Source organism: Mesocricetus auratus, unplaced genomic scaffold, assembly GCF_017639785.1.
Source record: "Mesocricetus auratus isolate SY011 unplaced genomic scaffold, BCM_Maur_2.0 Super-Scaffold_100003, whole genome shotgun sequence".
Taxonomy (NCBI): Eukaryota; Metazoa; Chordata; class Mammalia; order Rodentia; family Cricetidae; genus Mesocricetus; species Mesocricetus auratus.
In genome coordinates, this window is record NW_024429188.1 from 119,642,391 (window position 1) to 119,663,026 (window position 20,636).

The window sequence follows — 20,636 nt, forward strand, 5'->3', positions numbered from 1 at the left end:
GAAAGAACAATACTGAATTTCATATGGAAAAACCAAAAAATCAAGAAGAGCAAAACAATTCTGTAAAATAAAGGAACTTCTAGAAACATCACCATCACTGATTTAAAAGCTCTACTATAGAGATACAGTAGTAAAAACAGCTTGGTATTGGCATAAATACAGACACAATGACCAATGGAATTGAATTGAAGACCTTGCCACTAATCCACACACCCATGAACACCATATTTTTGACAAAAAGCAAAATGGTACAATAGAAAAAGGGAAGCATCTTCAACAAAGGGTGCTGGCATAACTGGATGTAAACATGTACAAGACTACAAATATATCCATATCTATCACCTTGCACAAAACTCAAGTCCAAGTTGATCAAAGACTTCAACAGAAACCCAGTAACCCTGAACCTGATAGAAGAGAAAGTAGGAAGTAGCCTTGAATACATGGGCACAGGAGACCACTTGCTATATATAACATCAGTAGTATAGACACTGAAAGCAACAATCAATTAATGGGAACTCCTGAAACTGAGATGCTTCTGTAAGGCAAAGGACACTGCCAATTAGACAAAACAAACAGCTTACAGAATGGGAAAGATCTTCATCTACCCCACATCTGACAGAGGGCTGATCTCCAAATATATAAAGAACTCTTGAAACTAAGCATCCAAATACCACATAATCCAATTTTTTAAATTGGGTACAGAGCTAAACAGAGAATTCTCAATATAGGAGTCTAAAATGGTTGATAGACACTTAAGTACTCAACATCCTTAGCCATCAGGGAAATGCAAATCAAAACAATTCTGAGATACCATCTTACACCTGCCAGAATGGCTAAGATAAAAAATACTGAGGACAGCTTATGTTGGAGAGGATGTAGAGTCAGGGGAACACTCCTCCACTGCTGGTGGATATGTAAACTTGTACAGCCACTTTGGAAACCAGTATGGTGGTGTCTCAGAAAAAAATGGGAGTCAATCTGCTTCAATACCTAGTAGTACCACTCTTCGGCATATATCCAAAGGATGCTAAATCATACCACAAGGATACTTACTCAGCTATGTTCATAACAGAGTTGTTCATAATAGCCAGAGTCTGGAAACAACCTAGATGCCCCTCACCCAAATAATGCATAAAGAAAATGTGGTACATTTACACAATGAAGTCTTACTGAGCTTTAAAAAACAATGACATCATGAAATTTGCAGGCAAATGGATGGAACTAGAAAAGGCCATCCTCAGTAAGGTAACCCAGACTCAGAAAGACAAACGTGGTATGTACTCCTTCATAAGTGAATAGCAGATATAAATCAAAGGTTAACCAGACCACGATCCATAGCTCTAGAGAAGCTAGGTCACAAGGAGTACCCTAAGAGGGACGCATTGATCACCCTGGGAAAGGGAATTAGATAAGATGTCCTGGGTAAACTGGGGGACAGTGGAGGGGGTATGGGGGATGAGGACATGAGGCAATGGGACGGTCAAGTTGAGGGAGGGACTGAGTGGGAGAACAATGAAAGAGTTATCTTGACACAGGGAGCCATTATGTGGTTAGGGAGAAACTTGGTGCTAGGGAAACTCCCAGGAATCCACAAGGATGACCCCAGGTAAGTCTCCTAGCAAAAGTGGAGAGGGTGCTTGGAGTTGCCTTTTCCTATAATCAGACTGATGAATACCCCAACTATAATCATAGGGCCTTCATCTAGTAATTGATGGAACCAAATGCAAAGATCCACAACTCAGCACCAGCCAGAGCTCCAGGAATGCAGTTGAAGGGAGGGAGGAGGGAATACATAAGCAAGGGAGGGCAATATCATGTCAGGGAAATCTGCAGAGAGAGCTGAACTAAACTTATGGGAACTCAGAAACTCTAGACTGACAACCATAGAACCTCCATGCAACAGAATTAGGCCCTCTGCATGTGGAAGACTATTGTGCATCTGGGTCTGTCTGAGGCCCCCCTGATTGCAGGACCAATGTCTATCCCTGGTGCATGAGCTATCTTGTTGGAGCCCATTACTTATGATGGGATGCTATGCTCAACATTAATGCAGGGTGGATGGGGTTGGTCCTTCATCAACTTAATGGCCCTGGCTTTGTTTACCGCCCCCCCATGGAAGCCTTTCCCCTGTGATACGAGTGTTTGTGTGGTGGGCTGGGTTGGGAGGAGTGGTGAGAGGGAGAACTGGTTGGAATGCAAAATGAAATAAAAACAACTTTAAAAAAACAAACCTTTCCCATTTATAAGTTGTTAAGTTTGTCATTTTGCCACAGTGATGAATTGGTGGCTAGCAAAACATCCTTACTATTTGATCCCATGACATACTAACTCTTAAATACGGCTTATGGATTTGTTGGTTTGAATAAGTAAGAAGAATTTGAGTGTAGGGGAGGATAGTATCAAGAGTCCAAAGGTGTTTACCCATCATCTGAGGTGAGAACTGAAGGAGCATAGTCCCAATCTTCCTCCTCAGCAGAAATATAATGTATCCATGTTTTAGGGTACTTCTTGGCAACCGAGCGAATTTGGATAAAAGGAGAGTTGCCATCATCCAATATGAACATGTCCATTTCTGAATCAAGATCATCATCGTAATCTTCCATTTCCTCATTATTTTTCTTTTGCCATTGGGGTTCCTCAGGGCAGCTGTCTACTTTGACATAAGCTTCCATGCCATCTGTAGTCAGACAACCCAAACATTGTCAGGAAATTGCTTCTTTCTTTCCTACCTCTTTCTTATTCTTTCTCTTTAGCCCCTATACCATGTATGTTGGGAGATGTTATTCTGTAAAAATGTGTCTGATTGGTTTGAATAAATCACTGTTGGCCAATAGGTAAGCAAGATAGATGGGACTAGGAGTCCAGGATGATTCTGGGAAAGAGAGACACAGACACCATGTAGGTGGCCAGAGGAGTAAGAGGCCTGGACCCTTTTCTCTGCTAAGAGAAATACTTAGATTAACAATTATGGGTTAAATACTTAAGTCAGAGCTAGCCAGTAAGAAACAAGCAATCAGCCAACAGTTTCATAATTAATATACTGTCTTGTGTGTCATTTGAGGACCGCAACTGTGGCAGGGCCCAGGCGGATGGTGGGAAGACTACACTCTACATATGTATATCATTTTCTGTACTATAACATAGAAATAAAGCCCCTATTAAATGACAATATCTTGATATTGGACTTCATGGCCTCTTGAACTGTGGGAAACAATTACTTTGTTTATTATAAATTACCCTATTTTTGATATTCTGTTCTGGCAACATAACAGACTAAGCCTTAGGTGGACATGACTAAGAAAGAGTTATTAGATGATCCATGACAAAAAAATGAACAAAGTTAATACACAAGAAGAAAATGGAAGTAAAAGGATTATTTGATATGAATCTGCACAACTACTACCTACAACATTAGGAATTGATACTATAGGCACACTAGTTTACACAGGATATTTGCTCATTGCAAAACCTCTATCAAATAGTCCTTCATGTGACACCTCATTTCCTTAGATCTCTCATCTCTTCCCATAGTACTGAGGCTTTGTTAAAGGGATCAGGCTGAAAAGCTAATAACATACTGTCCTTCATTTTTCCTATCTCATTCATCTCTAAACTATGTCTCCTCCTTCTGTCACAGATATTTAACTAAAAACCCACAATGTTCTTGTACTAACAATAAAGTCCTTATATACTCAAGATAAAAATATTTACACTAGAAGATTTCAGTTGGTATCTAGCAATCCTAACTCTATAATGGCATTTCTGCAACATATTGTATTGCACCCTGCCCAGGAAATTTCATTAAAATTAGAACATAATATTTGATAACACTCATTTTAAGATCCAAAATAGTAGTACCATGCTTATGGGAAGAGATACGACAAAATATCAGGAACTGTCCAAGATCTATCAAGAGTGTCTGAGCAGTAAGAAAAGTTATTGGTGATATTTCCAAGGAAGCCTGACGGTGGTTCCTAACGAGAAATGTGTGACCTTCGAGGAATATTGAGTGTACTTCAGCGGTGGTGCCCATTCCAATCACATGCCAGTAGACTGATTTCCTATGGCATCCAATCAGACCTGTAAAATGGGAATAAAACAGTTATGGCAAAGAAATAAGGAACTTGAAACTGAAAGTACTTGCTTTTAGGATGAACAAAAGGACACTATAAATTTTACTGCTACCTTAAGTTATAAATAAAGTTACGAAGGTAGTTAGTTATGTCACTATCAAACCAACAGATCTTGCAAAAGCCATGAATGACTATTATACTGCCAAATAACATGAACATGTTTTTTAAATTTCCTCTTTAGTTTTGCTGTAGTACATATTCAGCAGTTGCTAAGGCCTTCCATGGCAGATAACATTTTCTATTATTCCCCATCATTTGGCTCTAAATTCTAGCTTGAAAACAATATTTCACTTAGATCTCTTTTAAAATATTGCTCTACTATGTTGTCGGTCTAATTCCTTTTCCTTGATATATAAACAATTTCTTCCAGGAAAAGCTTCAAGCATCTTATCTTGGCACTCCAAATTGTCACAATTATAATTTTGTGTGGGGTTCTGTTTTTGTTTATATCAATAGTAACAGTATTTCTGAATATTTGTATCTTTTATTTCTTAGCATTTATGTTTTTATTGTTTTCTTAAAGTCAATTTAAAATGTATTCTCAACAGACTGACTGCACTGAGTAGACCAAGAGGTGGCTAACCTCCCAGCTGAACAGACTAGTCTCTAGGTCCTAGATCCCAGGGCAAAATCCAGGACCCTCCCTAACCAATATCAGGTACATTAGTGGGTCATCAGGCAAGGCTTCTGTGTGTAGGCTGTTCCACCCCCACCCCATTAGACTCTCAAGCTCTGTAATCTATAAATTCCACTTCATCCCCAAACCCACCTATCCCCCAAGACGTCAGCAACTCCCTGAGACACAGACAGTGACTGCACCAATAGAACCAAGAGCACCTCCCTGAGACACAGATACAGACTACACTGATATGGACCAATAAGAACAGACACTGCCTGCACTGACTGGAGGAAGAGAAGGGTAGACACCAGTGTAACAACAATACTTTCAAAAACTTAGAGAGCAATATGGCTCCATCAGAACATAGTGGTTATACAGCAGCAAGATCTGAACATCTCAATGCAGAAGAAGCAGAAGGAAATGACCTTAAAAATAATGGCTGTAAATTAACTTTATGAAGATGATAGAGGCATTTAAAGAGGAAATGAAAAATTCCCTTAAAGAAATCAAAAATCAAGCAAAAACTTGGAAGAAATGAATAAATATCTTAAAGAAAACTGACAATTGTAATAGGAGCAATAAAGAAAACACAAGCTGAGGGAATTCTGGAAATGGTAAATCTGGGTAAACAATCAGGCACTACAGATGCAAGCATAACCAACATGGAGCAAAAGATGGAAGAGCAAATCTCAGGCATTGAAGAAACAGTAGAGGAAATAGATTTGTCAGTCAGAAAAAAGTTAAATCCAACAAAGTCTTAACACAAAACATCCAGGAAATCTGGGGCTCCATGAAAAGACCAAACCTAAGAATAATAGGGATAGAAGGAAAAGAATACCAGCTCAAAGACATAAAAATATATGCAAGAAAATCATAGAATAAAATTTTCCCAACCTAGAGAAGGACATGCCTATGAACATACCAGAAGCTTATGGAACGCCAAACAGACTGGACCCAAAAAAAGTCTCCTTGCCATTATTAATCAAAACACTAAATATACAGAATAAAGAAAGAATACTGACAGCTGCAAAGGAAAAAGACAAGTAACATATAAAATCAGACCCATCAGAGTAACGCCTGACTTCTCAAAGGAGACCCTCAAAGTCAGAAGGTCCTGGACAGATATTGTGCAGACCTAAGAGATCATGGACGCCAACCCACACAACTATGTCCAGCAAAACTTTCAATTACTGTAGATGGGGAAAACAAGATATTCCATATTAAAACAAGATTTAAACAATACCTATCTACAAACCCAGCCCTACAGAAAGCACTAGAAGGAAAACTCCAACCCAAGAAAGTTAGCTATACTCATGAAAACACAGGCAATAGATAATCCCATTTGAGCAAACCCCAAAGAAGGGAAACACACACACACACACACACACCACCACCACCACCACCAAAAAATAAAAGGAATTAAAAATCACTAGTCAACTTCCTGGATATAATGCCAGGAGCACAGACACTGAGATCAACAATTAATGGGACCTCCTAAAACTGAGAAGCTTCTTCTATAAGGCAAAGGGCACAGGCAACAAGACAAAACGACAGCCCGCAGAATGAGAAAAGATCTTCAACAACCCCATATCTGACAGAGGGCTGATTTCCAAAATATACAAAGAACTCAAGAAGCTAGCCACCAAAACACCAAATAATCCAATTAAAAAGTAAGGTATAGAACTAAACAGAGAATTCTCAATAGAGGAATCTAAAATGGCTGAGAGACACTTAAGAAACTGCTCAACCTCTGTAGCCATCAGGAAAGTATAAATCAAAACAACTCTGAGATACCATATTACACTGTCAGAATGGCTAAAATAAAAAAAATCAACGACAGTTTATGCTGGAGAGGATGTGGAGAAAAGGGAATACTCCTCCACAGATGGTGGGAATGCAAACTTGTACAGCCACGTTGGAAATCACTATGGTGGTTTCTCAGGAAAATGTGAATCAGTCTACCTGAAGATCTAACTATTCAACTTTTAGGCATATACCCAAAGGATATACACAAGGACATGTGTTCAACTACGTTCATAGCAGCATTATTTGTAATAGCCAGAACCTTAAAGCAACCTAGATGCTCTCAAAGGAAGAATGGATAAGGAAAATGTGGTACATTTTCACAGTGGAATACTACTCAGAGGAAAAAAAACAATGAACTCTTGAAATTCTCAGTCAAATGGATAGAACTAGAAGATACCATCCTGAGTGAGGTAACCCAGTCACAGAAAGACAAGCATAGTGTGTACTCACTCACATATGGATTTTAGACATAGAGCAAAGGATTATCAGCTTACAATTTACACTGCCAGAGAAGCTAGGAAACAAGGAGGACCCTAAGAGAGACATGCATGGTCCCCCAGAGAAGTGGAAAGGGACAAGATCTCCTGAACAAATTGAGAGATGTGGAGGGAGGTAGGAGAAAGAAGAGGGGAGAAGAAGAAGCTGGAGGAGAACATGAGGGATCAGAAAGATTGAGTTGAGGGAAGAATAGAGGAGAGCAAGGAAAGAGATACCATAATAAAGGGAGCCATTATAGGTTTAAAGAGAAATCTGGCACAAGGGAAATGTCCAGAGATCTACAAGGATGACCCCAACTAAGAATCTAAGCAATAGTGAAGAGGCTACCTTAAATGCCCTTCCCCTATAATGAGATTGATGACTACCTTACATGCCATCCTAGAGCCTTCGTCCAGGAGATGTTGAAAGTACAAACAAAGATCTACATCTAAACACTGAGCAGAAATCCTGGAATCCAGTTGTAGAGAGGGAGGAGTGATGAGCAAAGGGGTCAAAACCATGATGAGGAAACCCACACAAACTGCTGACCTGAGCAAGTAGGAGCTCAAGACCCCAGTCGGCTAGATGGGAAACAACATAGAACCGAACTAGGCCCCTGAATGTGGGTGTCAACTGGGAGGTCTGGGTAGTCTATGGGGCCTCTGGCAGTGGAACCAGAATTTATCCCTAGTGCACAAATGGTCTTTGGAAGCTCATTTCCGCATGAATTGATACCCTCTCAGCCTAGATACATGAGGGAGGGCCTAGGCCCTGCCCCAAATGATGTGAGAGATTTGATGATCCCTCATGTAAGACCTCACCCTTCCTGGGGAATAGATGGGGGATGAGATGAGGGATTGGTGGGGGGCATGGGAGGATAGGAGGGGGAGGGACCTGGGATTGATATGTAAAATAAGATTGTTTCTAATTTAAATAAAAATGAAAGTATAAAAATTCACTGGTCATTAATATCCCTTAATATCAATGAACTCAATTTACCTCAAAAAAAAAAGACATAGGTTAACAGAATGGATACAAAAACAGGATCCATCCTTCTGCTGCATACAAGAAAGGCAACTCAACTTCAAAGACAGATATTACCTAAGAGTAAAGTGTTGGGAAAAGACTTTCCAATTAAATGGACCCAAGAAGCAAGATGGTATAGTTGATCTAATATATAACAAAATAGACTTTAATCTAAAATTAATCAAAAGAGATGAAGAAGCCAGGCAATGGTGGCACACGCCTTTAATCCCAGCACTTGGGAGGCAGAGGCAGGCAGATCACTGTGAGTTCGAGGCCGGGCTGGACCGACAGCCTCCAAAGCAATACAGAGAAACCCTGTCTCGTAAAACTAAAAAAAAGAGAGAGATGAAGAAGTGCATTTCATATTCATCACAGAATAAATCCATCAAGATGAAGTCTCCATTCTGAATATTTTACCCCAAATACAAGGGCACCCACATTTGTAAAAGAAACATTACTAAAACTTAAATCCCACATCAAATCCCACACACTAATAGTGGGAGGCTTCAACAGTCTACTCTCACCAATGGATAAATCTGCCAGACAGAAAATTAACAGAAAAATAAAGAAATGAGCAGATGTTATGACTCCAATTTACTTAACAGATATCTATAGAACATTCCACACACAGAGAAATGAATATACCTTCTTTGCAGCACCTCATGGAACCTTCTCTAAAATTGACCACATACATTGTCATAAAGTAAATATCAACTGATAATAACTCCCTGTTTCTTATCTGATCACCATGACTTAAAGTTAGAATTAAAAACAATGCAAATTACAGAAAGCCTACAAACTCATGGAAACTGAATAGTGCTCAACTGAATCACCCCTGGGCCGAGGAATAAATAAAGAAATTATTTCCTAAAATTCAAGGAAAATGACCACACAACATACCCCAATTTATGAGATACAATGAAAGCAGTGCAATGGGGGAAAGTTCAAGCACCAAGTGCTTACATGAAGAAGTTAGAGAAATCTTAACACTAGTGACTTAACAGCACACTGAAAGCTCTAGAACAAAAAGAAGCAAACTCACCCAGGAGGAGTAGACACCAGGAAATAATCAAAATGAGGGCAGGCTGAAATAAAAATAGAAGCAAAGAGAATAATACAAGGAATCAATGAAACAAAGAGTTGGTTCTCCAAGAAAATGAACAAGATAGACAAACACTTATCCAACCTAACCAAAAGGCAGAGGGAGAATATTCAAATTAACAAAATCAGAAATGACAAGGGGAATATAACAACAGACAGAGAGGAAGGAAATCCAGAGAATCATCAGGTCATACTTCAAAAATATGTACAACACCGAATTGGAAAATTTAGAATAAGTGGACAATTTTCTGGACAGGTACCATATGCCAAAGTTAAATCAAGACCAGACAGACAGTTTAAAGAGACCTATGACCCCTAAGGAAATAGAAGCAACCATCAAAACTCTCCCAACCAAAAAAATGCTTTGGACCAGATGGCTTCAGCACAGAATTCTACCAGAATTTCAAATAAGAGCTAATACCAATACTCCTCAAATTGTTCCACACAATAGAAACAGAAAGAACATTGCCAAACTCCTTTTATGAGGCTACAGTTACCCTGGTACCCAAACCACACAAACATGCAACAAAGAAAGGGAACTGCAGACCAATCCCCCTCATGAACATTGATGCATAAATACTCAATAAAATACAGGCAAACCAAATCTAATAACACATCGAAAAATCATGCACCATGACCAAGTAGGCATCATCCTGGAGATACAGGGTGGTTCAACATATAGAAATCTGTCAATGTAATCCACCATATAGACATTAAAAAACACATGATCATCTCATTAGATGCATCAAAAACCCCTTTATGATAAGGGTCTTGGAGAGATAAGGGATACAAGGAATATACCTAAACATACTAAAGGCAATTTACAGCAACTCGACAGCCAACATCAAGTTAAATGGAGAGAAACTCAACGTGATTCTACTAAAATCAGGAACAAGACAAGGCTGTCCATTCTCTCCATATATATTCAATACAATACTTGAAGTTCTAGCTAGAGCAATAAGACAACAAAAGGAGATCAAGGGGATACAAACTGGAAAGGAAGAATTCAAACTATCACTATTTGCAGATGATGTGATAGTACACATAAGTGACTCCAAAAGTTCTACCAGGGAACTTCTACAACTGATAATGTGGCAGGATGCAAGATCAACTCAAAGACATCAGTAGCCCTCCTATATACAAACAATAAGAAAAACAAGAAAGAAAACCCTCACCATTCATAATAGCCACAAATAATATAAAATATCCTGTGGAAATCTAACCAAGCAAGGGAAAGATATAACAAGAACTTTAAGCCTCTGAAGAAAGAAATTGAAAAGGATATCAGAAAATGGAAAGATCTCCTATGCTCTTGGGTAAGTAGGATCAATATAATGAAATCACAATCTTATCAAAAGCAATCTACAGATTCAGTGAAATCCCCAGGAAAATTCTTCACAGACTTTGAAAGAACAATACTGAATTTCATATGGAAAAACCAAAAAATCAAGAAGAGCAAAACAATTCTGTAAAATAAAGGAACTTCTAGAAACATCACCATCACTGATTTAAAAGCTCTACTATAGAGATACAGTAGTAAAAACAGCTTGGTATTGGCATAAATACAGACACAATGACCAATGGAATTGAATTGAAGACCTTGCCACTAATCCACACACCCATGAACACCATATTTTTGACAAAAAGCAAAATGGTACAATAGAAAAAGGGAAGCATCTTCAACAAAGGGTGCTGGCATAACTGGATGTAAACATGTACAAGACTACAAATATATCCATATCTATCACCTTGCACAAAACTCAAGTCCAAGTTGATCAAAGACTTCAACAGAAACCCAGTAACCCTGAACCTGATAGAAGAGAAAGTAGGAAGTAGCCTTGAATACATGGGCACAGGAGACCACTTGCTATATATAACATCAGTAGTATAGACACTGAAAGCAACAATCAATTAATGGGAACTCCTGAAACTGAGATGCTTCTGTAAGGCAAAGGACACTGCCAATTAGACAAAACAAACAGCTTACAGAATGGGAAAGATCTTCATCTACCCCACATCTGACAGAGGGCTGATCTCCAAATATATAAAGAACTCTTGAAACTAAGCATCCAAATACCACATAATCCAATTTTTTAAATTGGGTACAGAGCTAAACAGAGAATTCTCAATATAGGAGTCTAAAATGGTTGATAGACACTTAAGTACTCAACATCCTTAGCCATCAGGGAAATGCAAATCAAAACAATTCTGAGACACCATCTTACACCTGCCAGAATGGCTAAGATAAAAAATACTGAGGACAGCTTATGTTGGAGAGGATGTAGAGTCAGGGGAACACTCCTCCACTGCTGGTGGATATGTAAACTTGTACAGCCACTTTGGAAACCAGTATGGTGGTGTCTCAGAAAAAAATGGGAGTCAATCTGCTTCAATACCTAGTAGTACCATTCTTCGGCATATATCCAAAGGATGCTAAATCATACCACAAGGATACTTACTCAGCTATGTTCATAACAGAATTGTTCATAATAGCCAGAGTCTGGAAACAACCTAGATGCCCCTCACCCAAATAATGCATAAAGAAAATGTGGTACATTTACACAATGAAGTCTTACTGAGCTTTAAAAAACAATGACATCATGAAATTTGCAGGCAAATGGATGGAACTAGAAAAGGCCATCCTCAGTAAGGTAACCCAGACTCAGAAAGACAAACGTGGTATGTACTCCTTCATAAGTGAATAGCAGATATAAATCAAAGGTTAACCAGACCACGATCCATAGCTCTAGAGAAGCTAGGTCACAAGGAGTACCCTAAGAGGGACGCATTGATCACCCTGGGAAAGGGAATTAGATAAGATGTCCTGGGTAAACTGGGGGACAGTGGAGGGGGTATGGGGGATGAGGACATGAGGCAATGGGACGGTCAAGTTGAGGGAGGGACTGAGTGGGAGAACAATGAAAGAGTTATCTTGACACAGGGAGCCATTATGTGGTTAGGGAGAAACTTGGTGCTAGGGAAACTCCCAGGAATCCACAAGGATGACCCCAGGTAAGTCTCCTAGCAAAAGTGGAGAGGGTGCTTGGAGTTGCCTTTTCCTATAATCAGACTGATGAATACCCCAACTATAATCATAGGGCCTTCATCTAGTAATTGATGGAACCAAATGCAAAGATCCACAACTCAGCACCAGCCAGAGCTCCAGGAATGCAGTTGAAGGGAGGAAGGAGGGAATACATAAGCAAGGGAGTTCAAGATCGTGACAGGAAAATCTACAGAGACAGCTGAACCAAGCTCGTGGAAACTCATGAACTCTAGACGGACAACTATGGGACTGAAGTAGGCCCTTTGTATGTGGGAGACAGTTGTGAAGCTTGGTCTATCTGAGGGGCCCCTGGAAGTAGGACCAGTATTTAGCTTGGTGGAGCCCATTCCCTGTGGTGGGATGCCATACTCAGTTTTAATGCAGTGGGAATGAGCATGGTCCTGCCTCAACTTAATATGCCAGGCTTTATTTACTCACCAAGGAAAGCCTTACCCTATGGGAGGCGTGGCAGGGGGTGGGCTGGGAGGTAGGTGACAGGGGAGGGAGGAGGGTAAGAAGCTGAACTGTGGTTGGACTGTGAAATGAAATTTTAAAAATATATAAAAATAAAATGCATTCTCAACCTTTTAAACTCTTGATTACTTTATTGGAGATTTTATCCATCTACTTGCCATTGTTTGTATTTTGACAATCATATTTCTAATTTTATGAACATCTATTTGTTCTCATGGTCTTATTTTTCTCCTTTGGGATTATTTTTATTGTCTTTGTATATTTCTCTAATGTTTCCAGTTCCTCTTAAATATCTGTTCATCCTGAAAGTCTCCTTTGGTATTATTTTTTATAACCTTTGTATATTGCCCCCATGTTTCCAGTTCCTCTTAAATATATGTTCATCCTGAACATCTACTTATTTAAGTAAAAGGAAAGGGCCTTAATTTGGGAGCTATTTAAAGAGGAATCAGCTGCTATATTTAAACAAACAAGCAACCAAAAACAGAGGCTAGAATTTAGTGAACCTATTACTTGGCTGCAGAACTTTCTGAGAGCCAGAGAAAAGAGCGTTTTTGAGTTCCTAAAACCCTGATGATTGTTGAGCAGTCATGTACATACCTGGCAGAGACCTGTTTACATAGCCGTTGACTGTGTGCATTTTAGGCAAGGCTCCAGTAGATGTTGAATCCATAGCCTGTGTGAAGGAATCCTTTGTTTCTGAATGCCAGCTCTTCCCTGATGAAGGAGGGGTGGGTAAAGTCAACTTAACTCTGTTTCATGAATTTGCTCCCTCATTCCTTCTTTCTTTTCCTCCTTTGTGACACAGACTATTCACACTGAATTTTTTTCAGCACAGTTGGTACAAACCTGAGTTTACATTTTTTTCAAACCAGTTCTCTCTCCCTATATTTGGTCATAATGATAGTGGGGAAGAATAATGGAACATAATACTAGGAGAAGGAAGAATACTGGTTAGTTTGAGTCACAAGAATTTGATTTTTCAAGTTATATTTTAGATTTAAAAGGGTTGTCAGTCCTTGACCTATCATAAATTGCTTCATCCCATTTTGTAGGAAGGAAACCCCAGGAACTTGACGGCTTCTCAACCTCCTCTCCAAAACTAACAAAATCTGAAGCCCTGAAAATTACTTGGGCTGCTTTATTAAAGATAGATGGAACCAGATGCAGAGATACACAGCCAAGCATTATGCTGAGCTCCAGGATATCCATTCGAAGAGAGGGAGGAGGGAATATATGAGCAAGTGAGGTCAAGATCATGATGGAGAAATCTACAGAGACAGTTGAAACAAGCTGGTGGAGACTGCATGGGACTGAACTAGGCCGTCCATATGTGGGAGATGGTTGTGAAGCTCGAACTCTCTAACCCTGGTACATGAGCTAGCTTGTTGGAGTCCATCTCTTATGGTGGGATGCCATGCTCAGCCTTAATGCATGGGAGAAGGGTTTGGTCCTGCCCCACCTTTATGTGCCAGACTTTGTTGACTCCTCATGGTAGCTCTTACCTGTTGGGAGAAGTGGACAGTGTGGGCTTTGGGGAGAGGTGAGGGAGGGCAGGAGGAGGGATGGGGGAGAACTGGGGTTGGAATGTATAATGAAACTTAAAGAAATAAATCATAAAAAATAGAATGTAAAAAAGAAAAAATACTACTCAGGATAAAGATGATATGACCTCAAATAAGAAGATAACAGTGCAAGTGGATAAAAGGGGAGAGAGGATTATATACCTATTCTGCCACACAGTGTTCTGAATTACTTAATTGATATCAATTAATTCCTGCAACAAAACTATGAAAAAACACTACTATTTAATTTTAGATGTGAGGAAGATAAGGCAGAGAGAGTGAAGTAATTTGTCTATTGTTGTGTACTTAGCAATAGATAATAATTAAAAGAAGATATTTAGGGACTAGCAAGAATTCTCTGTGGGTAAAGTCCCTGACACCAAGCCTGGTGACCTACCTGCAACCCACATGGTGGAAGGAGAGAACTGAATTCCACAAGTTGTCCTTTGACCTCCACACAAGCATCATGGCATGAACACTGCCTCTCTCCCCAAAGTCATACAAATAAATGATTAAAATGGAACAGAAGATTTTAAAAGATATTTAAGAAGTAGAGCCAAAAGTATTTATTACCTAAAACCAAGATGCAATTGGAATTTAGGTTGCATTTTTGTCTTAGAGCCATTCTCATCCCCCATTTCTCACTCCTGAACAGTAATACAGTTTGTGGTCTTCCTATAATCAACATAAACTTTTTGTGAACACACGGAGCCCACTTTCTCCAACATGGAATAAATGTTCTTGCTATATATTTGAGTTCATTTAAGAATTCAAATATGTGATTGGCTCTCACTTACCTTCATCGAACACAGCAAAAAGTAGTACAAATTGGTGCAACATCTGTGTTCTTTCTTTGGAGAGACTTCCTGAAAAAGAAGTGAGAGCATTTATTTTCCATTTAAAATGGCATTGTAGAAAATTGCCACACAGAGGAGACATTTCTTCACAAACCATTTGAGCATAAAAAATGGTCACATTGGAGTAGCTGAGCAAGGGAGATCAAGATCATGATGGAGAAATCTACAGAGACAGGTGAACCAAACTCATGGAAACTTATGAACTCTAGGCCTACAACCGTAGAGACTCCAGGGGACTGAACTAGGCCCTCTGCATGTGGGAGACGGTTGTGAAGGTTGAAATATCTGAGAGAACCCTGGCAGTAAGACCACAACACAAACCTGGTGCATGAGCTAGCTTGTTGGAGCTCATTCCCTATGGTGAGATGCCATGCTCAGTGGCAGTAGGATCACGACATAATCCTGGTACATGAACTAGCTTGTTAGAGCCCACTCCCCATGGTGGGATGCAATGCTCAGTCTTAATGTATGGGAGAGGGGCTTGGCCCTGCAACAACCGATTGTGTCAGACTTTCTTGACTCCTCATGGGAGTCCTTACCTGTGAGGAGGAGTGGACTAGGGGTGGGCTAGGGTGGAGGCAAGGGGGGTGGGAGGAGGGGTGGAAGGCAGAACTGTGGTTGGAATGTAAAATAAATTAAAAAAAATAGAAAATGAAAAAAATTAAGTCCTTTTCCTAATGTTTATTTTGCTGTAATGCTGTTTGATGTAAGGTCTTTTAAACTGATGTTTCTAAAATGAAAACTGTGGCTATTGAATGAAAAAAAGAAAATAAAAGAAAAGGATATAAATTCTCCTACATATGTTGAAGGAGAAACTTTATTATAGATATGTGGGAGAATATAGCCAGAGGCAGGGCCACCTAGGAAAGTCCAGAAAGGATATAACAAAACTGAGCTGAGCCATGTGGTAGGGGAAGGGAGAGGAGAAGGAAACCAAGTGCAGCAGCCAGGAGACCAAAGGTCCAAAATGTAAGGGTAACTAAATGTCTGGATTATATAGGGAAGAGCCTGTGGGGGAAGGGTAGCCCAGCCCTTGGCTGGAGAGTTCAGGGTAGATGGCAGGGTAGGCAAGCCATACCCTGTAACAGGTAGGGACTGAGGGATCCTGGGAGAACCTAGAGGCCAGGTTCTCCCTCTACATTAAATAGGTATCTCAGCCATTTGTCCCAGGTTTGAAACAATAGTTATTTAAGTTTCCAATTTCTTCTAAATAATTATTTTTGTAAAATTAAAAAACTGAATTGGTAGAAAATGGAATTTAAAAACAAAAATACAAGCCCAAATAATATTCATGGATATAGATTGATTGATAGATCAATCAATAGCTACAGAGATTTCATAGCAAAAAATAACAAAACAGTAAGCATTGTAAATGAAATGTGAATCTGGCAATTAATGTAGTAATTCTCTATTGCTCTTATAACTTTTATAGTTATGTAATTGCAAAGGAGTAAAAGTTATAGGTAAAAACAACTAAACTCACATTTTAAACATTTATCAATATAGTTTTTTAATTGTGTGTATATGTTTATGTGGTGTGTGTGTGTGTGTGTGTGTGTGTGTGTGTGTGCATTCGTATGTTGGTATAGATGTGTTGCCATGCCTGGCTTTCTCCCCCATTCTCCTAACAGTATATTTCACAAAGCAAATGTTATTTATTTTTACACAGTCCAGTTTATACACTCACATTCTTTTCAATTTGTTGTCAGCTTCATACATGTATGTAATGAATATTAGTCACTTTACCTACCAGTTATTCATCTCATCCTCTGCTACTGATACCTTTCTTTCCAACAATTCCCCCTCCCACTTTCATGGGGTTGTGTGTGTGTGTGTGTGTGTGTGTGTGTGTGTGTGTGTGTGTGTGACTTTTAATGGCATTTTGGAATCAGCTCTAGAACCCTCTCTTTTCCCAATAATGAAGACTTTCTGCTAAGCTTCCTAAAAAGTTTAAGGTATTACATTTCATATTTTAAGACATTAAACTGTTTTGTTTTAGTATTTATATAAGGAGAATGATTTCGTTGTGATTCATTTTTGCATGTGAATATAGTTATTCTAACACCATTTGTAGAAGAAATTACCGTTTCTCCATTGACTGTATTTTATACCAAATCAGCTTTTTGTGAATCTACTGGCCTGTCTATCCTATTTCATTAACTTTTGAGGAATGTGTAACAATAGTTCAGCTGTATAACAAGTTATAAATTAGGGTAGAGTGATTAATAAACTCTATTATTTAACAAAAAATATGTTTAGCTAATATAACAACTGTAAGCTGAACACCCTAACTTACTTTTGGTCATGGTGTTTATCACAGCAATAGAAACCTACAATATTCAACATAGTAAAGATATCTGTTCTCACCAGTGTTACCATAGCATCCAGGATCACCTGCCAGTGGGCTAGGTTTTCTCATATCAATCTTTAAGAAAATGCCTTACAGGATAACCTTATGAAGGCATTTTCTTCTCTCTCTCATATGACTAGTTTATTTCAAGCTGACAAAAAAAACTAATCAGCACATCCATGAGCTTAGTGTTTCTCCACTTAAGCCTTTGATTTCTTTCACTTACATTCTATAGTTTTAACTTTGCAGGCAATGATACTTTTTTAAGTTTTAAATTTTTGTGTGCAATTGTATTCTTTTTAAAAATTTGTTTCCCAGACTCAGAAAGGCAATTACAATATGTACTCACTCATAAGTGGATATTACATGTAAAGCAAAGGATAACTAGGCTATAAATCCTCAGCCCCAGAGAAGCTAGGTAACAAAGAGGACCCTAAGAGGGACACATAGATCTCCCTGGGAAGATGAATTAGATGAGATGTCCTGTGTAAACTGGGGGCAGAGGGGAGTATAGGCAAGGGTATAGGGGATGGGAATATGGGAGATCAGGATGGTTGAGTTGGGGGCAGGAATGAGGGGAGAATAATGAAAGAGATATCATTATAGAGAAGACCATTATGGAGTTAGGGAGAAACCTGGTGCCAGGAACTCTCAAGGATTACCCCAGCTAAGACTCCTACAATAGTGGAGAGGGTGCCTGAACTGGCCTTCTCCTGTAATCATATTGGTGACTACCCTAATTGTTATCATAGAGCCTTCATTCAATATCTGATGGAAGCAGATGCAGAGATCCACACCCAAGAACTGGGATGAGCTCTGGGAATCCAGTGAAGAAAGGGTAGAGAGATTATATGAGCAAGGAGGGGATGTCAAGATCACAATGGGGAAACTCAGACAACTGACCTGAGCTTGTGGAAGCCCACACACTCTTGACAGATTGGGAGCCAGCATGGGACTAACCTAGGCCCTCGGCATCTGGGTGACAGTTATGTAACTTGGTCTTTTGTAGGGACCCTAGCAGTGGGACCAGGACCCGTCCCATCCCTGATGTATGAGCTGGCTCTTTGGAACCTTTTCCCTATGGTGGGATGCCTTGTTCAGCCTTGATGGAGGAGTAAGAGCTTGGTCATGCCTCAACTTGATATACCATGCTTTGATGATTTCCATCTGAATGGAGATGGAGGAGGAGTGGATGGGGAGGGGTAAGAAAAGAGGTGGGGGTAGGGAACAGGAGAAGAGGGAGGAGAAACTGTGGGTGGTATGTAAAATAAATAAAAAATGATGAATATGAGCAAATTGTTTCTAATTATTCTTTGATAGTATGTTGAGTACAACTGATTTGCATATGTTGATCTTGAGTCCTGCAACTTACTTATTTACAGGAGTTTTATTTAAAAGCTCTCTGGGATTTTTATTCACAATCAATTATGTTTTATGCAAATATGGACAATAGTACTGCAATCTATGCTTTTTAATCACGTAGTAGGCAAGATTACTAATTCTATACCAAATAAAAGTAGTTAGAGAATCTTGTTCCAAGTCTTATTAATGCGAAAGCATTTAGTTTTTCATCACTAAGAGATTAAATGTAGGGTGCTGTTGATCTTTTAGAATTTTATTTTTAAGACAAGGCTTGTGTATCTCAGGCTGGCCTTGGATTTGCTATGTAACAGGATGCCATCAATTCCTGATGTGCCTGCCTCCAACTCCTGAATACTGGACTTACAGACATATAGCACCACTCCTGGTTTAACCTGGAGGGTTTTGTTTTGTTTTAAGTTATCAGATTGAGCAGTACCATTCTATTGGTAATTGAGGGACTTTCCTTCCCTCTCCTCCTCCCTCCCTCCCTCCTTTTTTTTTAAACCATAACTCATTGCCTGTTCTAGTTAACTTCTGTGATTAGTTCTGCCATGATCATTCATAATCATGGTTTTGTTTGAATATCTGTTTTTCTGTTCTTTTGTGTTTATATCTAGAAATCATTAGATTATATGGTATATGTTTATAAAAATTTGAGGAACCACCAAACCGTCTTCCAAAGCAATATTAGGGTTAAAATTTCTCACATCCTCAAAATTTACTACTTTTCATATTTTTTTAAAGATTACATTTTTATTTATGTGTACTTGTTTGTCTATGTGTAATGCAGGCACTCATGGAGTCCAGAAGAGGGCACTGACCCACCCAGAGTTGGAGATTCCAGGGGTTTGTGAGCTGCTTGACATATATGCTGGGAACCAAACTCAGGTCCTTTGCAAAAACAGCAAACCCTGAGTCATCTCTCTAGCCTTTATTTTTCTTATTATAAAAACGATAGATCCATATTCGTGGATATGAAGTGGTATCTCACTTATATTTCGATTTGCTTTTCCTTAATGACTAATGGTATTTGTGTTTTTGTGTGATTGTTAGGCATTTCTATGTTTTTCTGATTTTTTAAAAATTTTATTGTGGTAGAGATGGAAACTAGGGCCTTTCACAAGCTAGGTAAGGGTTCTACCATGGAGCTAAGTCTCCAGGGACTATTTGCATATTTTCTTTGGATATATATCCTTAAAGATCTTTTACCCATTTTAAAACCGAGTTGTCTTTTTATTATTGACTTTAAGATTTCTTTGCATAATCCAGTTATAACTCACTTATCAAATATGACTTGCAAATATTTTCTTATATTCTAAGCATTATCTCTGTTATTTTCTTGGTATAATTTCTTTGTTTATTTTTGAGACAGGGTTTCTCTGTGTAGCTTTTGAGCCAGTCATGGAACTCACTCTGTAGACCAGGCTGGTCTTGAACTCACAGAGATCCACCTGACTCTGCTTCCCGAGTGCTGGGATTAAAGGCGTGCGCCACCACAGCCCAGCTATTTTCTTGATAGACTTTAAAGCTCAAAAGCTTTGTGGATTATCTAAAAAAACTATTGTTAAACCTATAGTTATGAAACTTTAACTCTGTTTTCTTTCAATTGTGTGTGTTATATTTATGCCTTTGATCAATTTAAGTTAAATTTTATATGTAGTATGAGGAAAAGTTCAATTTCATTACTTGTTTAGCCTGGGTATAGCTAGGTCTTCCAAAATTATGAAGAAGCTAATGTCTACCAAATCAAATGACCATATATGTATGGGTTTATTTTTTATCTCTAATTTCTATTGCATAGAACTTTGTGTCTGTAAAGA

At 38.9% G+C, this 20,636-nt stretch overlaps 1 protein-coding gene across 3 annotated transcripts in view; it reads right to left on the minus strand.

Moving 5' to 3' along the window:
* F8 (coagulation factor VIII) overlaps positions 1 to 20,636 on the minus strand; it is a 146,745-nt gene that overhangs the window by 111,959 nt on the left and 14,150 nt on the right. For all 3 annotated transcript variants that reach the window (XM_040743928.1, XM_040743927.1, XM_040743926.1), the window contains exons 5-8: positions 15,045 to 15,113; positions 13,283 to 13,399; positions 3,859 to 4,080; positions 2,422 to 2,677 (exon numbers count right to left, since the gene is read on the minus strand). In XM_040743928.1, coding sequence (XP_040599862.1) covers positions 2,422 to 2,677; positions 3,859 to 4,080; positions 13,283 to 13,399; positions 15,045 to 15,113 — 664 coding nt within the window. The remainder of the gene's footprint in view (positions 1 to 2,421; positions 2,678 to 3,858; positions 4,081 to 13,282; positions 13,400 to 15,044; positions 15,114 to 20,636) is intronic.